This window comes from Chelonoidis abingdonii, chromosome 15, assembly GCF_003597395.2.
Source record: "Chelonoidis abingdonii isolate Lonesome George chromosome 15, CheloAbing_2.0, whole genome shotgun sequence".
In the NCBI taxonomy this organism is placed as follows: domain Eukaryota; kingdom Metazoa; phylum Chordata; order Testudines; family Testudinidae; genus Chelonoidis; species Chelonoidis abingdonii.
Window position 1 is genome coordinate 21,336,953 of NC_133783.1, and position 18,663 is coordinate 21,355,615.

General features: G+C 42.3%; 1 protein-coding gene across 1 annotated transcript in view; it reads right to left on the minus strand.

Annotated features, from left to right (window-relative positions):
* Nucleotides 1-18,663, minus strand: part of CTNNA3 (catenin alpha 3) — a 927,714-nt gene that overhangs the window by 853,859 nt on the left and 55,192 nt on the right. Inside the window, exon 5 of the mRNA XM_032795284.1 lies at nt 10,982-11,101. Within this exon, the coding sequence (XP_032651175.1) occupies nt 10,982-11,101 (120 nt within the window). The remainder of the gene's footprint in view (nt 1-10,981; nt 11,102-18,663) is intronic.

Sequence of the window (18,663 nt, forward strand, 5' to 3'; positions counted from 1 at the left end):
CTCAGATTTGAGCCCAAGCCCCACTTCTGTCCACACACAAATCAGTCTGACTTGGGTCAGCAAGCACTCATGACCCTGGCCTGAGGACCCCACTAGGGAGCTGAATCAGAGACTCTGATGTAAGCTCTAGCATTTTGCAGCATGGCTGCAGCTCAAGCCACAGACCAGAGTCGAAAGGTCTGTGTAGTGAAGTGTGGACTGTTAGCATGGCTGTGAAACCTGAGTCCAGCAACTGTAAGCCCAGCATTCACAATTCAATGTGAATGCTCAAGCTGGGGCTTGGAGGGACCGAGTCCACAACCCCGTATCCCACAGATCCAGGTTTACAATGTAATGTAGACATACCCATAGGGACCCTGACTAAAACAGGGGAAGAGCAAAAAGTACTCCAGACAGGGTGGCCTAGGAGAGACCCTGACTAACCAGGGAAATGACTGAGAGAGCCAGAGAGGAACTTGAAAAAAAGGAGGTAGGAAGTGACCCAGGGAAAACCACAGCAAAGGTAAAAAAGCAGACCCAAGCTGTTCAATACAGGTCCCTGGGCTGGAACTCAGAACCAAGGTAGGAGCGGGTTGCCATACCAGCCCCAAGGAAGGGGGCATACAAGCCCACTGTAAAGATTGTCAAGTCCAGCATGAAGGTAGCAGGCTGAGATAAAGACTGGCTGAGGAAGAGCCCGCAAGAAGGTGGAAGAATTTTTGTTTCCATTAGACATTTTTTGGACTTTTAGTTTGGGGTGAACTAAAGATGGAGACCCACCTGAAGGGCTGAATTACCAGGCAGAGAAACCACCACATCACTACAGCAACTGTTGACAGGGTCCACTAGATCTGCAAAAGAGCTGTGATGCCATGCCTGGCCACAAGGGAGCAGCGGGAGGTGAGTCAATTCTGCTACACCCTGTCCCTGTGAACACTTACGAACATGATTAAGCACTTCAGTGGAATACCTCATATGCTTAGAAGTTAAGCACATTAAATATTTTTTTTTTACTTTACATTACTCCTAATGGGATAGAGTGCCTAAGGCATTGGATAGACATCTTCAGGGGCTGCTGTAGCTATAAGCAAACTAGGCAGATGCAAATTTGGCCCAGCCACCCATTCCTACCCACCCCTTGCTTGTCCTAGAATGATGGAGGGGGGCTGAGCCAAACCTGAGTGAGCGATGCTGCCACCTCACATTTGGGCCCCCTCTACTTCTACCATAATGACCAAAATATATGAAGGCTCGCCATACCCCGCCCCATCCCAGTTAAGAACCTCTGTTCTAGGAGGTGGGGGGGGGGGCGGTACACTGAAGTTTTGCCTAGAGTGGCAGATTGAGTGGCTTTTGCAGCTTTTTAATTATTTTTCAAATAATTAAAAGTTTTCACGAAATAGAATAATCACTGTATTTGGGAATTAGTCATAATGCAATACCACTAGTCTGGCATCTCAGCTTGACTTTTCCATCTGTAGCTGTATCAGAAGCAAATCTTTTAACGACCACTGTTTTAGACATGCTGAGCATTGTAGGGCAGGACCAATTTCTTGTGCATTTTTCTCCACTCAAGACTCATTATTTCACCTTTCTGTAAGTTAAATCACATAATCCACTTCTAAGCATTTATGTGTCTCACCACCATCACCCTATTATTTCTATATACTAAGTCCACTTAAGATTTACTGTGCATGAGGTTCCATGCTTTTGCAGAAAGTTATGGTTGGAGAATTAAAATAGTAAGAAGATCAAGTAGTCACTTTGCCAAACCAGTATAATCATAGGGTCTCATTACTTGTGATTAAGGCTAGCTGGCCTCATTACGTCTCCTGAAGCTCACAAATCACAGAATACTTTTTCTTTAGGTCCTCTAAATCCCTCTGACAGAGAGCCTGATCTCATAGTCCCTACTCTGGAAAATTCAATAGCCTTTTGAAGTCAACAATAATTTTCCCTTAGCACAGCTGCAGGAATCGGCATGGAAGTCTTGCTTTAACAAAGGCATTCTAAATTCTATTGCCTCCCTCTTTGTACTGAATATTTCCTTCTTTCAATATTCATATCATCCAAAAAAATTCTACCGCGTCTCCCTTTGTTTCATATCAAGAAAACAAATCAGTTCTAATACTGATCACTGTGGAACTGGCTCTCTTCTAGTCACATCTGTCCATCTTTCACTGCTGCAACTGCTCTCTGATTTCAGTTACCAAGATATCTCTTTATCCAATGTGCAACTCAACCCACAATATACAAAAATCTGTAGGAGAACACTTCAACATCCCTGGCCACACAGTAGCAGATCTTAAAGTGGCCATCCTGCAGCAAAAAAACTTCAGGACCAGACTTCAAAGAGAAACTGCTGAGCTTCAGTTCATCTGCAAATTTGATACCATCAGCTCAGGATTAAACAAAGACTGTGAATGGCTTGCCAACTACAAAACCAGTTTCTGCTCCCTTGGTTTTCATACCTCAACTGCTAGAAGAGGGCCTCATCCTCCCTGGTTGAACTAACTTTGTTATCTCCAGCCTGCTTCTTGCTTGCATATATATACACCTGCCCCTGGAAATTTCCACTACATGCATCCGACGAAGTGGGTATTCACCCACGAAAGCTCATGCTCCAAAACTTCTGTTAGTCTATAAGGTGCCACAGGACTTTTTGCTGCTTTTACAGATCCAGACTAACACGGCTACCCCTCTGATACTCAACCCCCCAGGTTACTCATTGACTTCATCGATTTTCCATATCATGGGCTGCTGTTGGAGGCAAGGACAGCAAATGTGATGAAGAGGGTATTTTCCATCTGCACCTGGTACTGGAATTACAATTTTTTGTTTCAAATGGGGTTCTTTCTATGCTTTTCTGTGCAGAATTAGAAAACTGTGATGTCCTCTACCGGGGGTTACATCTTGGGCGTCATTCAAAAGCTGAATGTCCAAAATATAACAGCCCATCTGTGGGCACAAGACGCCCTGGGGCCTCTGGGATTCACATTGGAATTCAAGGCATAGGTTTTTACCTATAAACTTAAAAGTCTAGACTGGTTTGGGCAGCAAGACACTGCCTCTTTCCTTGTTCCATGCTGCCACAGTTGCAGTCAGTGAAAGCAGCTGAACTGGAGCTCCCTCATTACTGCATTCTCCATGAGGCCTCAACACTGCAACATACATCTCCACTAGTCTTCATTTGCAAGCATAGGGAAAGGAGACAGGATGAGGGGGATTTGTTAACTGCAATATAATGGAGTCATGGGATGGGAAATAGTTATGATGGTGTGGGTGGCATATTGGATTTTAGTAGTTCAGTGTAATTGCTGATTGTGTTTTAGATATTGGAAGGAAAGACCAGAACATAGCTAGTATCTCTATTTCATGTATCCTGTTATCAACCTCAGTTCTACCAATGATGCCAGCTCTTACTGGGCATTAAAAAACTGGTGTGCTTTCTGCCACTTGTGTGTGGCGCAAACTCCCTCCTTCCCTCTTCAAAAAAAAAAATCCATAAATCAATATTATTATCCTCTTTCAAATCTAAATCACCTTTGCCTAAGAAACATTGCCTTTTGATAACATCTAGGCAGAAAACGAACTATACTGTATACACTGCTCGTCTATGCAAAAACATGCTCATCCCTTCTCCTCACTTGTTTGTTTCACTCATTTGCTGTGCTTTGTCATTCACCAAGATTATAAATTCTCTGTGCAAGGATGACTGTTTTACTACACATTTGTACAGTCCCAGGCATAGTATGTAGCACTAGTTGGAAAAAAATGACTTTATGCTTTTTCCTATTGAAAAATGCTGTTTTATCAAAACTGGAGCATTTCACAGAAACGTACTGGTTTTGACAAACTTATGTTAGGAAGTTTTCTCCTCAGGTTCAGCATGGAGTTTTGAGGGTGAGACGCTCACCCCAGAATAGCTCACTTGCAATCTGAGAGAACCAGCATCAAGTGTCTACTTCAAATTAGTGTAGGGAATTAAACTTGCATCTCACGTTGCAGCTGAGTGCCTAAACATCAAGCTATCGGCTTTTTTATATATATCTCAAAACTTCTTTTCAGTCCACACCAAAACTAAAACAGATTTTGGAAGCTCAAAAGTTCACAAAAACAAATTTTTTTCTGGCCTTTTTAGGCATTATTGCAATACAGGTAAACATTATGTTTTAAAAATTGAAATAAGATATATACACAGCATAATATCAGAAAAAGTAGTATTCATCAATCTGTCCTATGATACTTAAAGAGGTTTTGCACTTTTGTGAATCATGCCATTTTAATATTACTTGTTCATCAGTTGTAATTTAATGCTTAACTGAGGATCTCATTTCCTTTCTACTGTCTTAATTCAGTTTAGTTTCATTTAGCTTTCCTAGATACTTTCTTTAAATGTATTATCCATCTCTACTTTCTAGAGATTTTAAATGTAGCTGTTTAGAAATGGTTCTAAACTGGAAGCATTTATTAAAACCCCTGAAAGTCACTGGTTCAGAAACAAACCCCAACTGAGCTTTTGCAAAACTACACCAAAATCCTTTTTCTCTCAGCTCATTGCAACATCCCGCCACTCCGCCTCAAGTCCTTTTCCTTTTATCAAATAGCAGCTGTGAGAAGGGGTTTAGTGTAACCATGTGTGCCTCTCTCAACCCCAATTTCAGCAATACAGCTTCTCCCCAACCCCCCAAAATAAGCCCGTTTCACATTTCTTTTCCGTATTTTTTTTCCAAAAACTGAGACCAAAAAATCATATTTTTGCCATGATTTCTTCTAACAGTGACTCACTCCTATACTTTCTTGAAAGCTTGTACTAACCACTTGTTTCTTAAGTACAAAGGTGGTCTTCATTTCTTATACCTCCTTTTTTAGTCATGCTAGTGGCTCAAAGGGAGGGCAGAATTTTGCCCAATTTCTCAGGTACAAAATGATCATTTGCTTAGAGGAGGAGATTTTACAAAGGCATAAGGGGCAGTGAAGTGCCTGACTGCCATTGACTTTCAAACTTGAACTTTTTGTAAATACTTACTGCACATGGAACATTATATATGAACTACGGAGAGCTGATACTATGCCAAGAAGGGATCATGAGAAATTAGATCCATGGAAATACAAAATTTTTTACAACTCAGGCTGTTTTCTTTACATAAGCTAGGTTCTTTATGCCAGAAATATTAGACAAACAAAGACTGGGAATTTCAAAGGAGTAAATGGGAGTCAGGTACCAGGTGTGACAATTTAAGGATCTGTCTGTACAATTTATGAATACTGCTTGGTGTAATGGAGTTACTGTATCAGCAATGCTTGTCTGTGTATTCATCATGGGTCAGCAGGTTGGTATCATGTCCTAGAACAGGACAAACAGAAGGTACCACAGATTACTGATGGTCCTTCGATCACAATAGTATGCTAAGAAGCAGCTACATCTTTGGAAACACAGTTTCATCTTAGCCTCCTGGAAGGAGGGGAGAAGGTAAGAGCAGTGTAAATTGCCTAGGGACAGAACAAAAACAGCCACGTGATCAGAAGGTTTTTTAATAAAGAAATACACAGGAACAGGGGAATCAGACAGGAACATGAAGCATTAGACTGGAGAGAGAAAGGTCACAGAAGCTGGGAGACTCAATGACAGAAGCCATCCAGCATGTAACTGCCTGTGTGAGATAAGGGACACCCTGCCTGTATGCCTAGACTCAGATGTCTCGTCCCTCCCATTGCCCCCCCCATGGGAAGGTGAACACACATAGAGTTTGCTGTTTTATATTTTCTATGATTAAGTAAAAGAGCAATAGTATGTTAGATTTGTGCAAAGTGTCTGAGAGCATGTTATATACTTTACAACTACTGTATGCCCTTGGAGAGAGTTGAACTGTAAACCAGAAGCTTCACACCTGTCAATAGAGATCAGGGAGAGGGTATGTTTAAGTACAGGAACTAGACAGCTGGTCAGCAGGTTCCAGAAAACAGAAGGGGGTGCCAGATAGGTCTGCTCCCTCAGAGTGCGTTTAGGGTCCCCACAATTATGCAGTGGCTGGACTCCATTTCAGGCTCTTGAATAGCACAGGCCATAGAATTTCACCCAGCGATTCCAGCATCTAGCCAATTAACTTGTATTTGTGTTTGTACATAACTTTTAGAAAGACATCCAGTCTTGATTTAAAGTCCCTTACTAAGATGTTCCAATGGTTAATTACCCTAACTGTTAAAATGGTCTTGATTTCCAGTTTGAACTTTTTGGACTGCCAACTCCTAGCCATTTGATCTTGTTATGCCTTTGTCTGCTAGATTAAAGAGTCCCCTAGTATCAGGTATGTACTTCCCTTTGTAGATATTTTTAAGTCTTAACCTTCTTTCAAGAAGCTGAAGAGATTGATCTCCTTAAGTCTTATCATAATGCCTATTTTTCTGGTGGCAACTTATTTTTGTACCTCTGCTTTGAATCTGCTCCAATTTTTCAATATCTTCTTTAGAGTGTTGACCCCAGAACTGGACATATCACAATAATACTATCACCAAAGCCATATAAAAAGCAGTTGGGGGCTGAGTGCTTTTGAAAATTTGGCCCCAGTTCTAGGTGCAGAATCTTTTGATGTCTGCCCCTGACCTGAATGCATCTGAAAAAGCAGAGTGAAAAATGTGTTTATTCTCTTTAAACAACTAGAAATACTGGATCTCCAGACTAAGGTAAACTGTTCCTATTGTTTGAGTTTTACAGCATACCTTCAGTCTAAAATTAAGCATTTTAAGAAGTAAATTGGCCTGTTTGCACATAAAAACATATATAGTGCTGCATATCATGCACTTCTCTGGAACCAAGACAAAAATGAAGAACAATTTGACAGTGTTGCTCTATCTTCTGGAAGTATTATTTCCCATAAAGTAATTTACTGTGTGCTATAAATTATCTCCTGCAATAATTAATACTTCAAGTTTTATATGAAACCTTTTTTAAACCTTTCTTTACATATGAATAAACAGCAAATGAAATGAAGAATAAAAATTGCATATGTAAATAATTCATCATAAATTAAATCTTTCACTATATATACATTAAAAGCTCTTTCCCAGCATATTAGCCCAAGGGTATACAATGAAAAATCAAACAAGTAACTTAACAGCTATAACGGAGTGGTGTGATTTATTTTTTTGTTTTAAAGTTCTGTTGTCTGCTGTTATGTTACACTATTACCAAAGACATAAGAGCAGAAACAAATCTTCCTTTGAATTTGAGCCAATGGTGCTACAGGCATGGGGCATTACTAACATTAAGAACATCAACTGCAGCAATAATATTTCAATCTGACAAATACTAGGTACCACTCAATTTAATACATAATATCCATGTGTATTTGCATGTGACAAAATGATCTTGCACTATTATTGGCCAGTGAACCATTGGTAGGAAGAGGGTCCCATAAAAGAAAGGGTTAATGCTTACAAAATTTTCCTAAGACATTCACAGTTATTCCACACTTAACACAGCATTTGAGAGACCCTTCCTTCTCTTCAGGCTACACTGTAGGAAGGCAGCTAATGAACCTGAACTGCCTTCCCATAGTCTCAAACCCAAATGCCTCCTGCTGCAGAAAGCAACCTCATCCTCCCTCACTGGAATGATCAAAGAAGTTAGATTGTCTGGCCAGTATTGTGTCAGAGAAGAAAGTGACACACATACCAGCTCCCTTGACAAAGCTCAGCCCTGTTTGCAAAATTGGAGATTCTGAAAGCACTGAGGAAAGGCTGAGCTGGCATGTGTCAAAAGTTTTGTCTGTCTTAGTTATTGGAAGCCAAAGAGGAATTCCCAGGTTCACTGCTGACAGAGGTAATCAACTCTTTAGAGAGGGCTACCCTGAAGTGGAACACACTCTGACTGATTCTGAAGAAAATGTCACTTAAGTAACCTTAACACCCTGATCTTTATCTACCCTTGTGGCCGCAACGTAAGTAGTTTGGTCAATGGCAGTTTAAAAAAAATGACATTACAAATGTCCTCTTAAAACAAGTTGTTTTTTAGTATCTGTCCTAAAAACTTCAAAATCATTGTTTCCATTTCTATATTGCAATTACAGGTCTTCTCTGGTTTTCTCACTCTTAAGAAATACGGACAGAAGCAGACAAAAAAAAAGAAAATTTAAAAGAAAGATTCATCACTCTGACTGTGAAAGTTCTTCTGTGTTCTTGTACCTCATGCAGATTAATTTCCATATTGTAGAGAACTTCTGGTTCTTTCCCCCAATAGATGGCAGTGAATCAGTATCTTACCAACAGGACTGGGTGTTGTTTTACAGCACCAAGAGTAATATATAAACTGTTAGCTATTAGAAATGGGCCTGAACTGGGAAAGTAGATTCAAATATCACTTAAATGTGAAGAAGTTCAGATTCTGATCAGATCTGAACTTGTGGGGTTGGGTCTGATTTCTAGTGGCAGCCTCTTCCCAAATAGACTATTCTATTTTCCAGGCAAAAAGCAATCAAAGTGTAGTCTGCCGGTAGGAGATTAGACAGCTCTCACTCTGCAGGTTCTCCTGTAAATCCTACCAAGAATTATGTTAGATTGGCTGATGGAAACCGGTTCAGCAGTAGCATAAGCAAAAAAGAGAACTCAAATGCACAAATATGGACAAAATCTTTGATGTGCTTGGTAAAGAGATGCAATGTGCACCCTCACCCTTTATGCAATGATCTCCAATTAAAAAGAGGAACACATTTTATGACTAATATCTTTAATAAGAGAAGTAGTTTTGGAGAAGGAAATTAAATGTAGAGATGAAAGATAGCAGGAAAGGATATTGAGGAGATCCTTGTGACCCAGTGAGGTGGGCAAGGGTGGCAAGACAGTCTCAAAATGCTTTGGAAATACAGACTAGTGAGACCAGAGATTGTGGGGAGATTCCAAGAAATGCAAGAGTAAACCAGGGTCTGTGAACAGAAGAGAAGCAGACAAATCAAATGCCAACCCAAGGAGAAATGAAGTGTGTAACTAAAGAGTCTGCTAGGGAATGAGGGATTTATTATGTGTCATTAAATAAAACTTTGCAAGGCAAAGAGTGAGAATTCAGAGTAAAGAGATAATTGCAATTAAAGTGCAGTTCTACTCTGAAGGTGCCAATTCTATAGTCACTCATCTCACTCAGATATGCTCCCTGAGCCCTTACAGATGAGACCTTTATTATGCTCAACATAAATTATGAGATCAGATAGCAAACCCATTAGAAGTGGAAACAGACATTATTCATTACTAGAAACAGCACCTTCTAGCTATTGAGTGGCTTTATATCAAAGGGGCACAAAATCTGTGTACCATCTCACTACAGCTGGTCAGAACTCAGGATTTCCATCTCATGTGAGATTCTGACATTTTAAAGTTTTTCATTCTCAGTTAGAAAAAATATCAAAATTTTGTTTTGGAAAAAATGTGTTGTGGAGTGTGTGTTCTCAGTTTTTATATTTTTACATTATTTCATGACATGTCAGTTGTGCATTTTATGCACTACTACTATTTTATGTCATTATGACATGTCAGTAGAAGTTGAAATATTTCTATTTATTTTTACTTTTAAAGTCATTAAAGGCAGCAGGTACTGAATGAACATCTTTTTTAGATCAAATGTGTTCTGTTTGTTTTGAAATGGAACAGTTTGACAGTATTACTATTGCCATGTCATAAAACGTCAAAAATATAAACCTGAAAAAAACTTAAATTTGAAACAAAATTTCAGAATTCCAAAGTCAAATTTTTACCCAACACACGAAGTTTGTTTTGAAATTTCTTTAATGGAAAATTGTCAAAATGAATACAATTTTGTAAACATTTCTGTTTTGTCAAACCAGGAAACACCATCACAGTGAAACACACCCAGGCAACTTGCTCCTTGCCTTACCCAACACAAGAACAAGTTATTCATGTTTTCAGATACAATCAGCCTCTGAACCTTTTCCTAAATTTTAAACAATCTAACCAATTTTCTTACTTAAATGCCTACTGTAACTGATTTTCCCTGAAACAAATCAGGAAGTAAATTTGACAACGCTGACACCTAGTGGCAACATTAAAAGATCAGAACTAAAATAAAACCATTATCCCACTCAATATATTACCAAATATAAAAAGCTCAGAAAGAAAGATTTTAAAAGGCTGCAAAAATATGAACAAAACTACAGAAGCTATTATGAAAACTAAAGTTTCTAAATCAGTCATGGAAAGATTATAGAAAACAGCTGTATATACAGTTTAACAATTGTCTTTGACCTTGATCCTGCAATCACTTGCACATGATTGATATAAAGTATGTGAGTAGTCCAGTTTAAGTCATATGGGATCTAATCTTGAAAATTAATTTTAATTAATTTGGGATTTTGAATTTAAAATACATTAACTGTTTATGTAGAGCAGTCATGTACATGAAGATTTGATACCATTAACTTCTAGGGATGCAGATCAGAACTGAAACCACTTTATTATCAAACATAAACTTTGTAATCCAGTATACAGCACTCATGTTTTCGATATGATACCAAATTACTGTTCCGTCTTAGCAAACAATTGTTTCTTTTGCATGTCAGGTGGCATATAAGAAGACTTTGTGATGTAATAACTGCAGAAGGCTCTTAAGTGTTCCAAGGAACCCTGGAGTTTTCTGTAGCTTCCCTGTCAGAACCTTATTTTCGTGAGTAGTCACAATGACTTTGCCAAACTACCCTTACGACCCATTAATCTATATGCACTACTTATTGTGTTATAGTAGCACCTTACACCCTTTGGATGCTTGATGTCCCTGCTAAATCCTACCCCCTTCTCTGTGTCAATTTCTGGAAGTGGAACAGACTTATGCTGAAATCCAAAGCCACCTAATACAAGGTTACTCATATTTAACATAAAACAGAGAACATATCAGTTTGTCTCCTTGAATGATGGAACACATGATCTACTACCCATAGATAAAAGCATCTTTCTCTATTCAGAGATTCTGTGCCCTAGCACTAAGTTTCCATATTCTTACCTGTTGACGTCTGTAGGCCAAATAATCTAGATTTTCCAGATCTTTCCCAAGCTTCTGGTAGGTTTTCTGTAGTTCAGATTTACTAGACACGTTTCGTAGAGACTCATATGTTCTTTGAAACTGTGATGGTACAAGAAACAATGTCATCATTCACATAAATATTGTCTATATAGCTCCTTTAGTTAGTGGGGGGGTTTTAAAAAAAAAACATACTAACATTACGGGCTCTGTTATATTCTCATGTATGCAAGAATACATTGCCACAACTCTTGAAAAGTCTATGCTTTGAGCACTTGGATATAGGAAAATATGTAGAGTCCTGGATTTGAAGTTTATAGTTTGGAATTTCTGAAGACACAATTAGAGATTGTCCCCAGTCCTGAAGTTCTGATCCTCACCTAAACTACCCCCAAAATCTGGTTGGTGTTCAGATCCAGGGTTGTAATATTTTTTCCTTTTTAAATAAAAAGAGCACATACATGTTTCCTCATAGATCATGAATCCCCCCAAACCACCAAATATAAGCAATTTCTTCCTCAACACTCTCCCAGAAGACTCTTGGAGAATACCCATCTCTAACATGTAGTGGTGTGGTAAGGATGAAAAAACACCTCTTATTATCTTGTAAGATGGTGCTGATTGAGTCCACCTCACATGGAGCAGTTTGTAGGACTGAAGTCTAAGCAACTTGCATAAGCTGTCATACTATAGGAAAACTGTAGGAGCTGAGGATTGAACCTAGTTCTTGATTTACTGTGTAAGTATATTAACCGCTTCTTTCCTATGCAGATAATTAACAGTTGTATATCACAGTAGACATGTATGACATGTCACATAGAGACTAAGGACACAGATTCTGACTCCGCTGCTTACAAAATACTAGAGAGACATACCTGGCATGACTAAGAAGAGAACAAGGGGCGGGGGGGGAGATAGGACTTTACACAAACAATGAGTCTCCTTGCTCAATTTAGTGTACACTGTATCACTTCCAACTTTAAAATAATTTTTACTGTACAATTTATTAATATGTATAGTAAAGCAGCAGCCACAGACCCTAATTAGGAGCAGAACCCTGTGTGCTAGCCACTGTACAAACAAAGGAAGACATGGTCTGTGTATGAACCCCTTACAATTTTAGACAAACATTAGGCTAAGGCAGCAAAGAGTCCTGTGGCGCCTTATAGACTAACAGACATATTGGAGCATGAGCTTTTGTGGGTGAATACCACTTCGTCGGATGCTAAGGGTGTAGAAGAGGGAGGGGACACATTCTAGTACATATTTTCTTGTATCCATTATTTAAAATTCTGAAAGTACACATAGAAATCAATACATGAAAAATGCTAAGCACAACATGTCATTCCCATTTCTTCAGGTGGGAGAACTGAGGGACAGAGAGGTGAAGTGACTTGACCAAGCCTACACAGGAAGTATTTAGATGTTTTGTATCGCAGTAGGAGTGGGTTCTAAGGAGCAAATGATTACATAGCCTACAAGATCAGGGAAGCTCATTGGTCCATCTAGGATCATACATTGTAGATAAGTGGCCTATCAATACCCATATCCTGTCCCAACAATGGCTGATACCTCAGAGAAAAGTGAAAACCTTTCATAGCCCACCAGTTGTTTAATGTTGTACATGGGCGAAAATATTCCCCTCACAATCCTGGAGCTGAGATATGCTCTAGGGTTACATAAGATTTGAGGCAGTCTTGCCATTAAGGCAGTGGACTGTAGACCACAAGATGTGTGTTAGATTCCTGGCTCTGCCACAGCCTTTTTGTAATCTTCCGCAAGTCACTTCACTTCTTTCTTCTGCAGTTCACCATCTGTAAATATACTGAAACATTCTGTTATTCTGTGATGAACACCATAGGAGAGCCTATAAATGGTTACTAGTTTTCATCAAAAGGAGTAGCAGTATCAGTGATCAAATGTACACCCCTTTAATAAATCCAAAGTGGCTCAGTATTCTGCAGCAACCAGCCTTACAGATTCATTGCATGCTACAAGTTTTATTTGTTCCATTTCTTATATGTAAGTGAATAAAGTGCTTGTAACATCTACACAATCTGCAGCACTGGAGAATGAAGCACTGCATTTAAATAGCTCAAAGTAAGAAATTGCCACTTGCAGGTTGTTGGGTTTTTTTTTTATTTTGTTTTGTTAAATAGTTTTTAAGAAGAAGTTCCCTCTACTGGCTTGATTCCTGTGGCAACACTCATGACAGGTACCTCAGGGTATCTGTATATGATTGAGAGAAGACAGGGAATGAGACATACTCTGTTCCCTTCACATTTTTCTATCTCACATCCATTGTAAAAACTGCAATTTGGTGCCTCGCCTCTGGCCTAGAAATCCTTGAACTTACAATATTATGCATTCATTAATTCACACTATAAGCATTAGAGCAGAACTTTAGTTCAGGTCAGACTGAATGAGACCATCTATAACAGGGGTGGGCAAACTTTTTGGGCCAAGGGCCACATCTGGGTGGGGAAATTGTATACAGGGCTGGCGCAGGGCGTTGGGGTGTGAGAGGGAGTGTGGGGGTGTGGAGTGCAGGAAGGGGCTCAGGGTAAGGGATTGGGGCAGAGGAGGGATACGGGGTGCTGAGAGAGCTCAGGGCAGGGCTGCAGGAGGGGTGTGGACTGCAGGAGGGGGCTCAGGGTTGGGGTGCACGGGGGTGCAGCAGGGGGCTCAAGGCAGGGGGTTAGGGTTCAGGAGGGGTGTGGGGTGTACAAGGGGGCTCAGGGCAGGGAGTAGGGGTGCAGGAGGGGTGTGTGGTGCAGGCAGGGGCTTAGGGCAGGGAGTTGGGGGGGTGGGGTGCAGGAAGAGTGGCAGCTGCACACACCGGGGCCAGGGCAAGCTCCCTGCATGCTTGCCCTGTCCCCAGCCCCGCACTGCTCCGGGAAGTGCTGAAGCCCCTGGAGGAGGGGGGGGGCAGAGGGCTCTGCATGTACTGCCCTTGCCGCACCTCCAGGTACCTCCTCCAAAACTCCCATTGGCCGTGGTTCCTGTTCCCAACCACTGGAAGCTGCGGGGTGCAAAGATTTGGGGGGCCGTAGAGACGTTGGGCCAGCCGCTGCTGAGAGTGGTGCGGGGCCACGGCACCACAGGGGGCAATTCCATGGGCTGGATCCAAAGCCCTGAGGAGCCGGATCCAAAGCCCTGAGGGGCCGGATCCGGCCCGCGGGCCATAGTTTGTCCACCACTGATCTACAATGACTTTTCCTATATTCAGGTAAGAAGCCATGAGTATTGCAGCCGCACCAGTTCAACAGGTACCTGAACACCAAACCATAACATAATGATCCACATGTGGATGTTACCCAAAAGCTTCCACTGACAGTTGCAAAGCTGAATAGTATGGGGAGGGGTCTTTTGAGAGTCTAGAATAAACTAATTAAATGATCGTAAAAAGTGTAGTCTTTGGATGGAGCAAAGCATCTAAAATGGCGTCAAGGCACTAGACCACAAAAATACAAGCAAAGCAACAGATCATTTCATGCAACAACTGTTTCTTGCATAGGGAAGGTGGGACAATAGGTGCCTATATAATACAAAGCCCTGAATATCGGGACTGTCCCTATAAAATCAGGACATCTAGCCAGCCTAACTGGGGAGGTCTCCCATCATATCACTATCTCTGCAAGCCCATGCACTATATCTTACACCCTGCCATGGCCCCACAGATTAATAATGCATCAAGCCAAAAACCTCTCACTACAGATCATAATATTAGGAGCCTCCTGTGCCTGGTAATGAGTCTGCAGGGATCAGTGAATTACTTCTAGTGGGAAAAAAACAAGCATATAAAACTGTAAGGATAGCTCTCCTCAGTAGGCTAAATATCCAAGAAATAGCCCCAAGAGGCTATAATGTTGGCAGCGATATTCCACAGAAGTGGAAGAGACATCTTTCTCAAGAAGAGAGTGGAAGAAAAAACAGTGTTTTCCCTCAAAATAAAAATATACAAATAAGCTAACTATAAGCAAATGAACACAAGTTTGTCCTGTTCTTAGAAGGATGCAGTGATGTGACTCTGACAAAGAGTTTTTAAAACTACAAGGCACATACAATCTACCTACATCTCTCAAGCTATCATGGTCTGGCCCAAGTCTTTCTTCCTCCAAGAAACTTTCACATGTATTGTCCTGAGATGGGGGAGGGGAGAAGAGTCCAGCCCCCTCTCTCCCAACTTTCTGTTAACAGAAATAAAACAGTTTTTAGATACTCAGTTTTCCTCATTACTTCACCAAGATAGACACATCCCAGTCCCTAGAAGTTCAGGAGAAGTACCTTCATAGTTTCCTTTACCTAAAGACATCTCTGTCTCTTTTTTTCTCTGAAAGGAAATTTGCTATTTCCTTTTAAGTCTCTTGATTACATACAAGGTGCAGCTGTCTTAAAGGAGTCAGGTTTGATAGGATCCAGCTGAGCATTCTCTGTTTTTCCCCGAGCAGAGGAACAAACTCCCCTGGGTTCAAGTGACACCTGTAACACTCCTGAACCATTTTCTGCTTTGATCACACTTATTATGAAGCAAGCTGGATTGGGAGAGTATTATGACAATGAGGGTCTTACTGCCTATCAGGTTACCATAAATAACTTTATAGCACTTTTCAAAATACACAGGGTTCCCTTTTGATTGAGTCCATGAACAGTATTACAGTCCTTGTATAATAAAACACAAAATCAACAATCACAAAACTTGAGCCAGAGTAAGAGGAAACTGTTTTGATAATAACACACAAAAAGTGGATATCATATCATCTAGGAACCAAGCACCCATTGTCAAAATATTGAAAATGAACACTGACTGTCTCCCAAGTAGGAAACAAGATGAACTTGTAACAAGGGCCTTAAAATAAATGGGACAATTTTCACAATTCCATTTTGGGTAACATTAAGCACTTGGAACATCAAATGTGATTCTGGAACAGATGACAGTCTAGGTGGTAAGCTAATTAGGACAGTGTTGTCAATACTGTCTCTTCATATGCAGGATATTGGAGATCTAGCACAGTGTGAACATTAACTGAAAATGGAAGATATTCTCAGTGATCTTGTGGTCACCCTTTGGATTGTGATTATAGTTCCATTTACCTGAAAACTTGACTTAAAGTTAGGGTATGGAGAGTTTATTCTGTGTTCAAATTCTTTACCCCCAGCCTTTAATAATCACAGTCAAAGGTCTATATATTTCAGCTTGCCTCTGCGTTTTCTGTTAAAGTCCTTGTTTTGTTGATTGTCATGGGAGCTTGGTTTGGCTGTTGCAAGAAAATTAATTCATAATATTGGCATGAATATCAGTCATACAATGGGGAGTTTCCCTGTAGTTTCTTAAGAAACAGTTAAATTCTTTTACGTAATGCTTTGTTCCAGCTACCATCAACAGCAACTTTTCCAGAATCCTCATAAAACAGTCTGGTGAAGTTCAAGACTGTTCAAATCTCAGGTTTTGGTTAATGCCCATCTCTAATACGAACCTGAGGTATTCTGGCATAAAACTTGGCACAGTCCATATTGTTGAAGAATGGAGTTTTAGGAATATCATACACAATTCTTTGTCCAGATTTAGCAGGACTCCCTTGGCAAAGATGGCAATCACAGTATGAGAAATCAGAATAATCAGTAGCAAATCACCAGCTGACAACCATATAGGTCACTAAAATCCAAGACGACTTCTAACAAAGAAAGCTCAGACAGTTTAAACAAAGGGGGAAACAGTGTTTTCCAACGCTGCAGCTAGAACAGACATAATTTGATGCAGTATTCCAGACTATTATGATAGCTTTGGCTGGGAATCACTATTTTTACTGAAGCAGCTGATTTGTCTTTACAAATCCTAGTGTCCCAGGAGAGAATGAAATGCACATTTGCTTCAGCACTGTCAGTTGTTGTATAGGTGGCACATGCAGACTGTATGAACATAAGAACGGCCATACTGGGTCAGATCAAAGGTTCATCTAGTCCAGTATCCTGTCTTCTGACAGTGGCCAGTGCCAGGTGCCCCAGAGGGAATGTACAGAACAGGTAATCATCAAGTGATCCACCCTGCTGCTCATTCACAGCTTCTGGCAAACAGGCTAGGGACAGGGGCGGTGAGTTGTAGGGCCTGTGGTGCCTGGGCTCCAGCAGTATTCAAGGCCTGGGAGCCCAGCTTCACCAATATTTGGGGCTGGGTCTCTCGCCTGGCCCCACCTACCACTCCCAGACAAGTGTCCCCCGGTCCCCACTTGCTGCCCCTGTTCACCTCCCCCAGACCATCCCTGCCTCCCCTGCAGCTCCATGCTAACTCTGCTCTTCTGGCTCTGGTCATCAACTGTTGCCACAGGGTCTTAGTGCCCCCCCCCCACAACTACTAGTGGCAGGGCAGTCTGCCCTTACCCTGCCCTTCTGCCTCGGACCCTTCCCTTTTCCGGCAGGACCCTCCACCAGCACAGGGGCCCTCGCTGCCTGCAGTCACCGCTCCTGCCCCACGCTGGGCAAGGGGCAGCCCCATCCCTCACCCCCAGTGAGGCTACATTCCTGGACTTGAGAGGGGCCCTAGGAGCATGTGCTGTGACAGTAGTGCAGGGTGACTGTGCGGCCGGGGGGAGAGGGGGGCACCTGCCCCCACAGCTCACTGCTGCCAGCAGGGAGAGGGCTGGGGGGAGTCCTCTCTGGCCCCAGCTCTGGGACAGCCTGCCTGCACCACAAACTCATCCCCAGCCCTGCCCCACCCCAGAGTCTGCATCCCCAGCCAGATCTCTCACCCCCTGCACCTCAACCCTCTGCCCTAGCCCTGAGCCCCTCCCACACCTCAAACCCCTCACCTCTAGCCCCAACCAGAGCCCTCATCCCCCCGCACCCTAACCCTCTTCCCCATCACAAACCCCTCAGCCCCAGCCCCATCCCACAGCCCTCACCCCACACCCCAACTCTCTGCCCTAGCCCTGAGCGCCCTCCCACACCGCAACCCTTCATCCCAAGCCACACCCCAAATCCAGCCCCAGCCCCACTCCACAGTCCTCACCCCCGCACCCGCTCCCTCCACACCCCCTGCAACCCTCAAACTTCCTCCCAGAGCCTGCACCCCCTCCCTCCGCACCCCCTCTCTCCTCCAAACTCCCTCCCAGAGCCTGCACCCAAACTCTGTTCCAGAGCCTGTACCTCCACTCCCTTACCACACACCCTCTCCTGCCGCTGAACTCCCCCCCAGAGCCTGCACTCCAGCCCTCTGCACTTCCTCCCAGAGCCTGCACCCAGCACCCAAACTCCATCCCAGAGGCTGCACCCCAGACCCTTTCCCCCATCCAAACTCCTTCTCAGAGCCCAACCTCTCACCCTTTCTGCACCCAAACTCCCTCCCAGCGCCTACACCCTGCACCCCTCCGGCACCCCAATCCCCTGCCCCAGCCCAATACCTACACCCCAGACCTCCTTCCCCCACCCAAACGCCCTCCCAGAGCCTTAGGCAGTTGGAGGGCAGAGTTTGGGAGTGGGGGGCAAGTTCTGGGCAGCACCAAAATTTCTACAAACCTGCCACCCCTGGCTAGGGACACCATCCCTGCCCATCCTAATAGTCACTGATGGACCTATCATCCATGAATTTATCTAGCTCTTCTTTTAACCTTGTCATAGTCTTGGCCTTCACAACATCCTTTGGCAAAGAGTTCCACAAGTTGACTGTG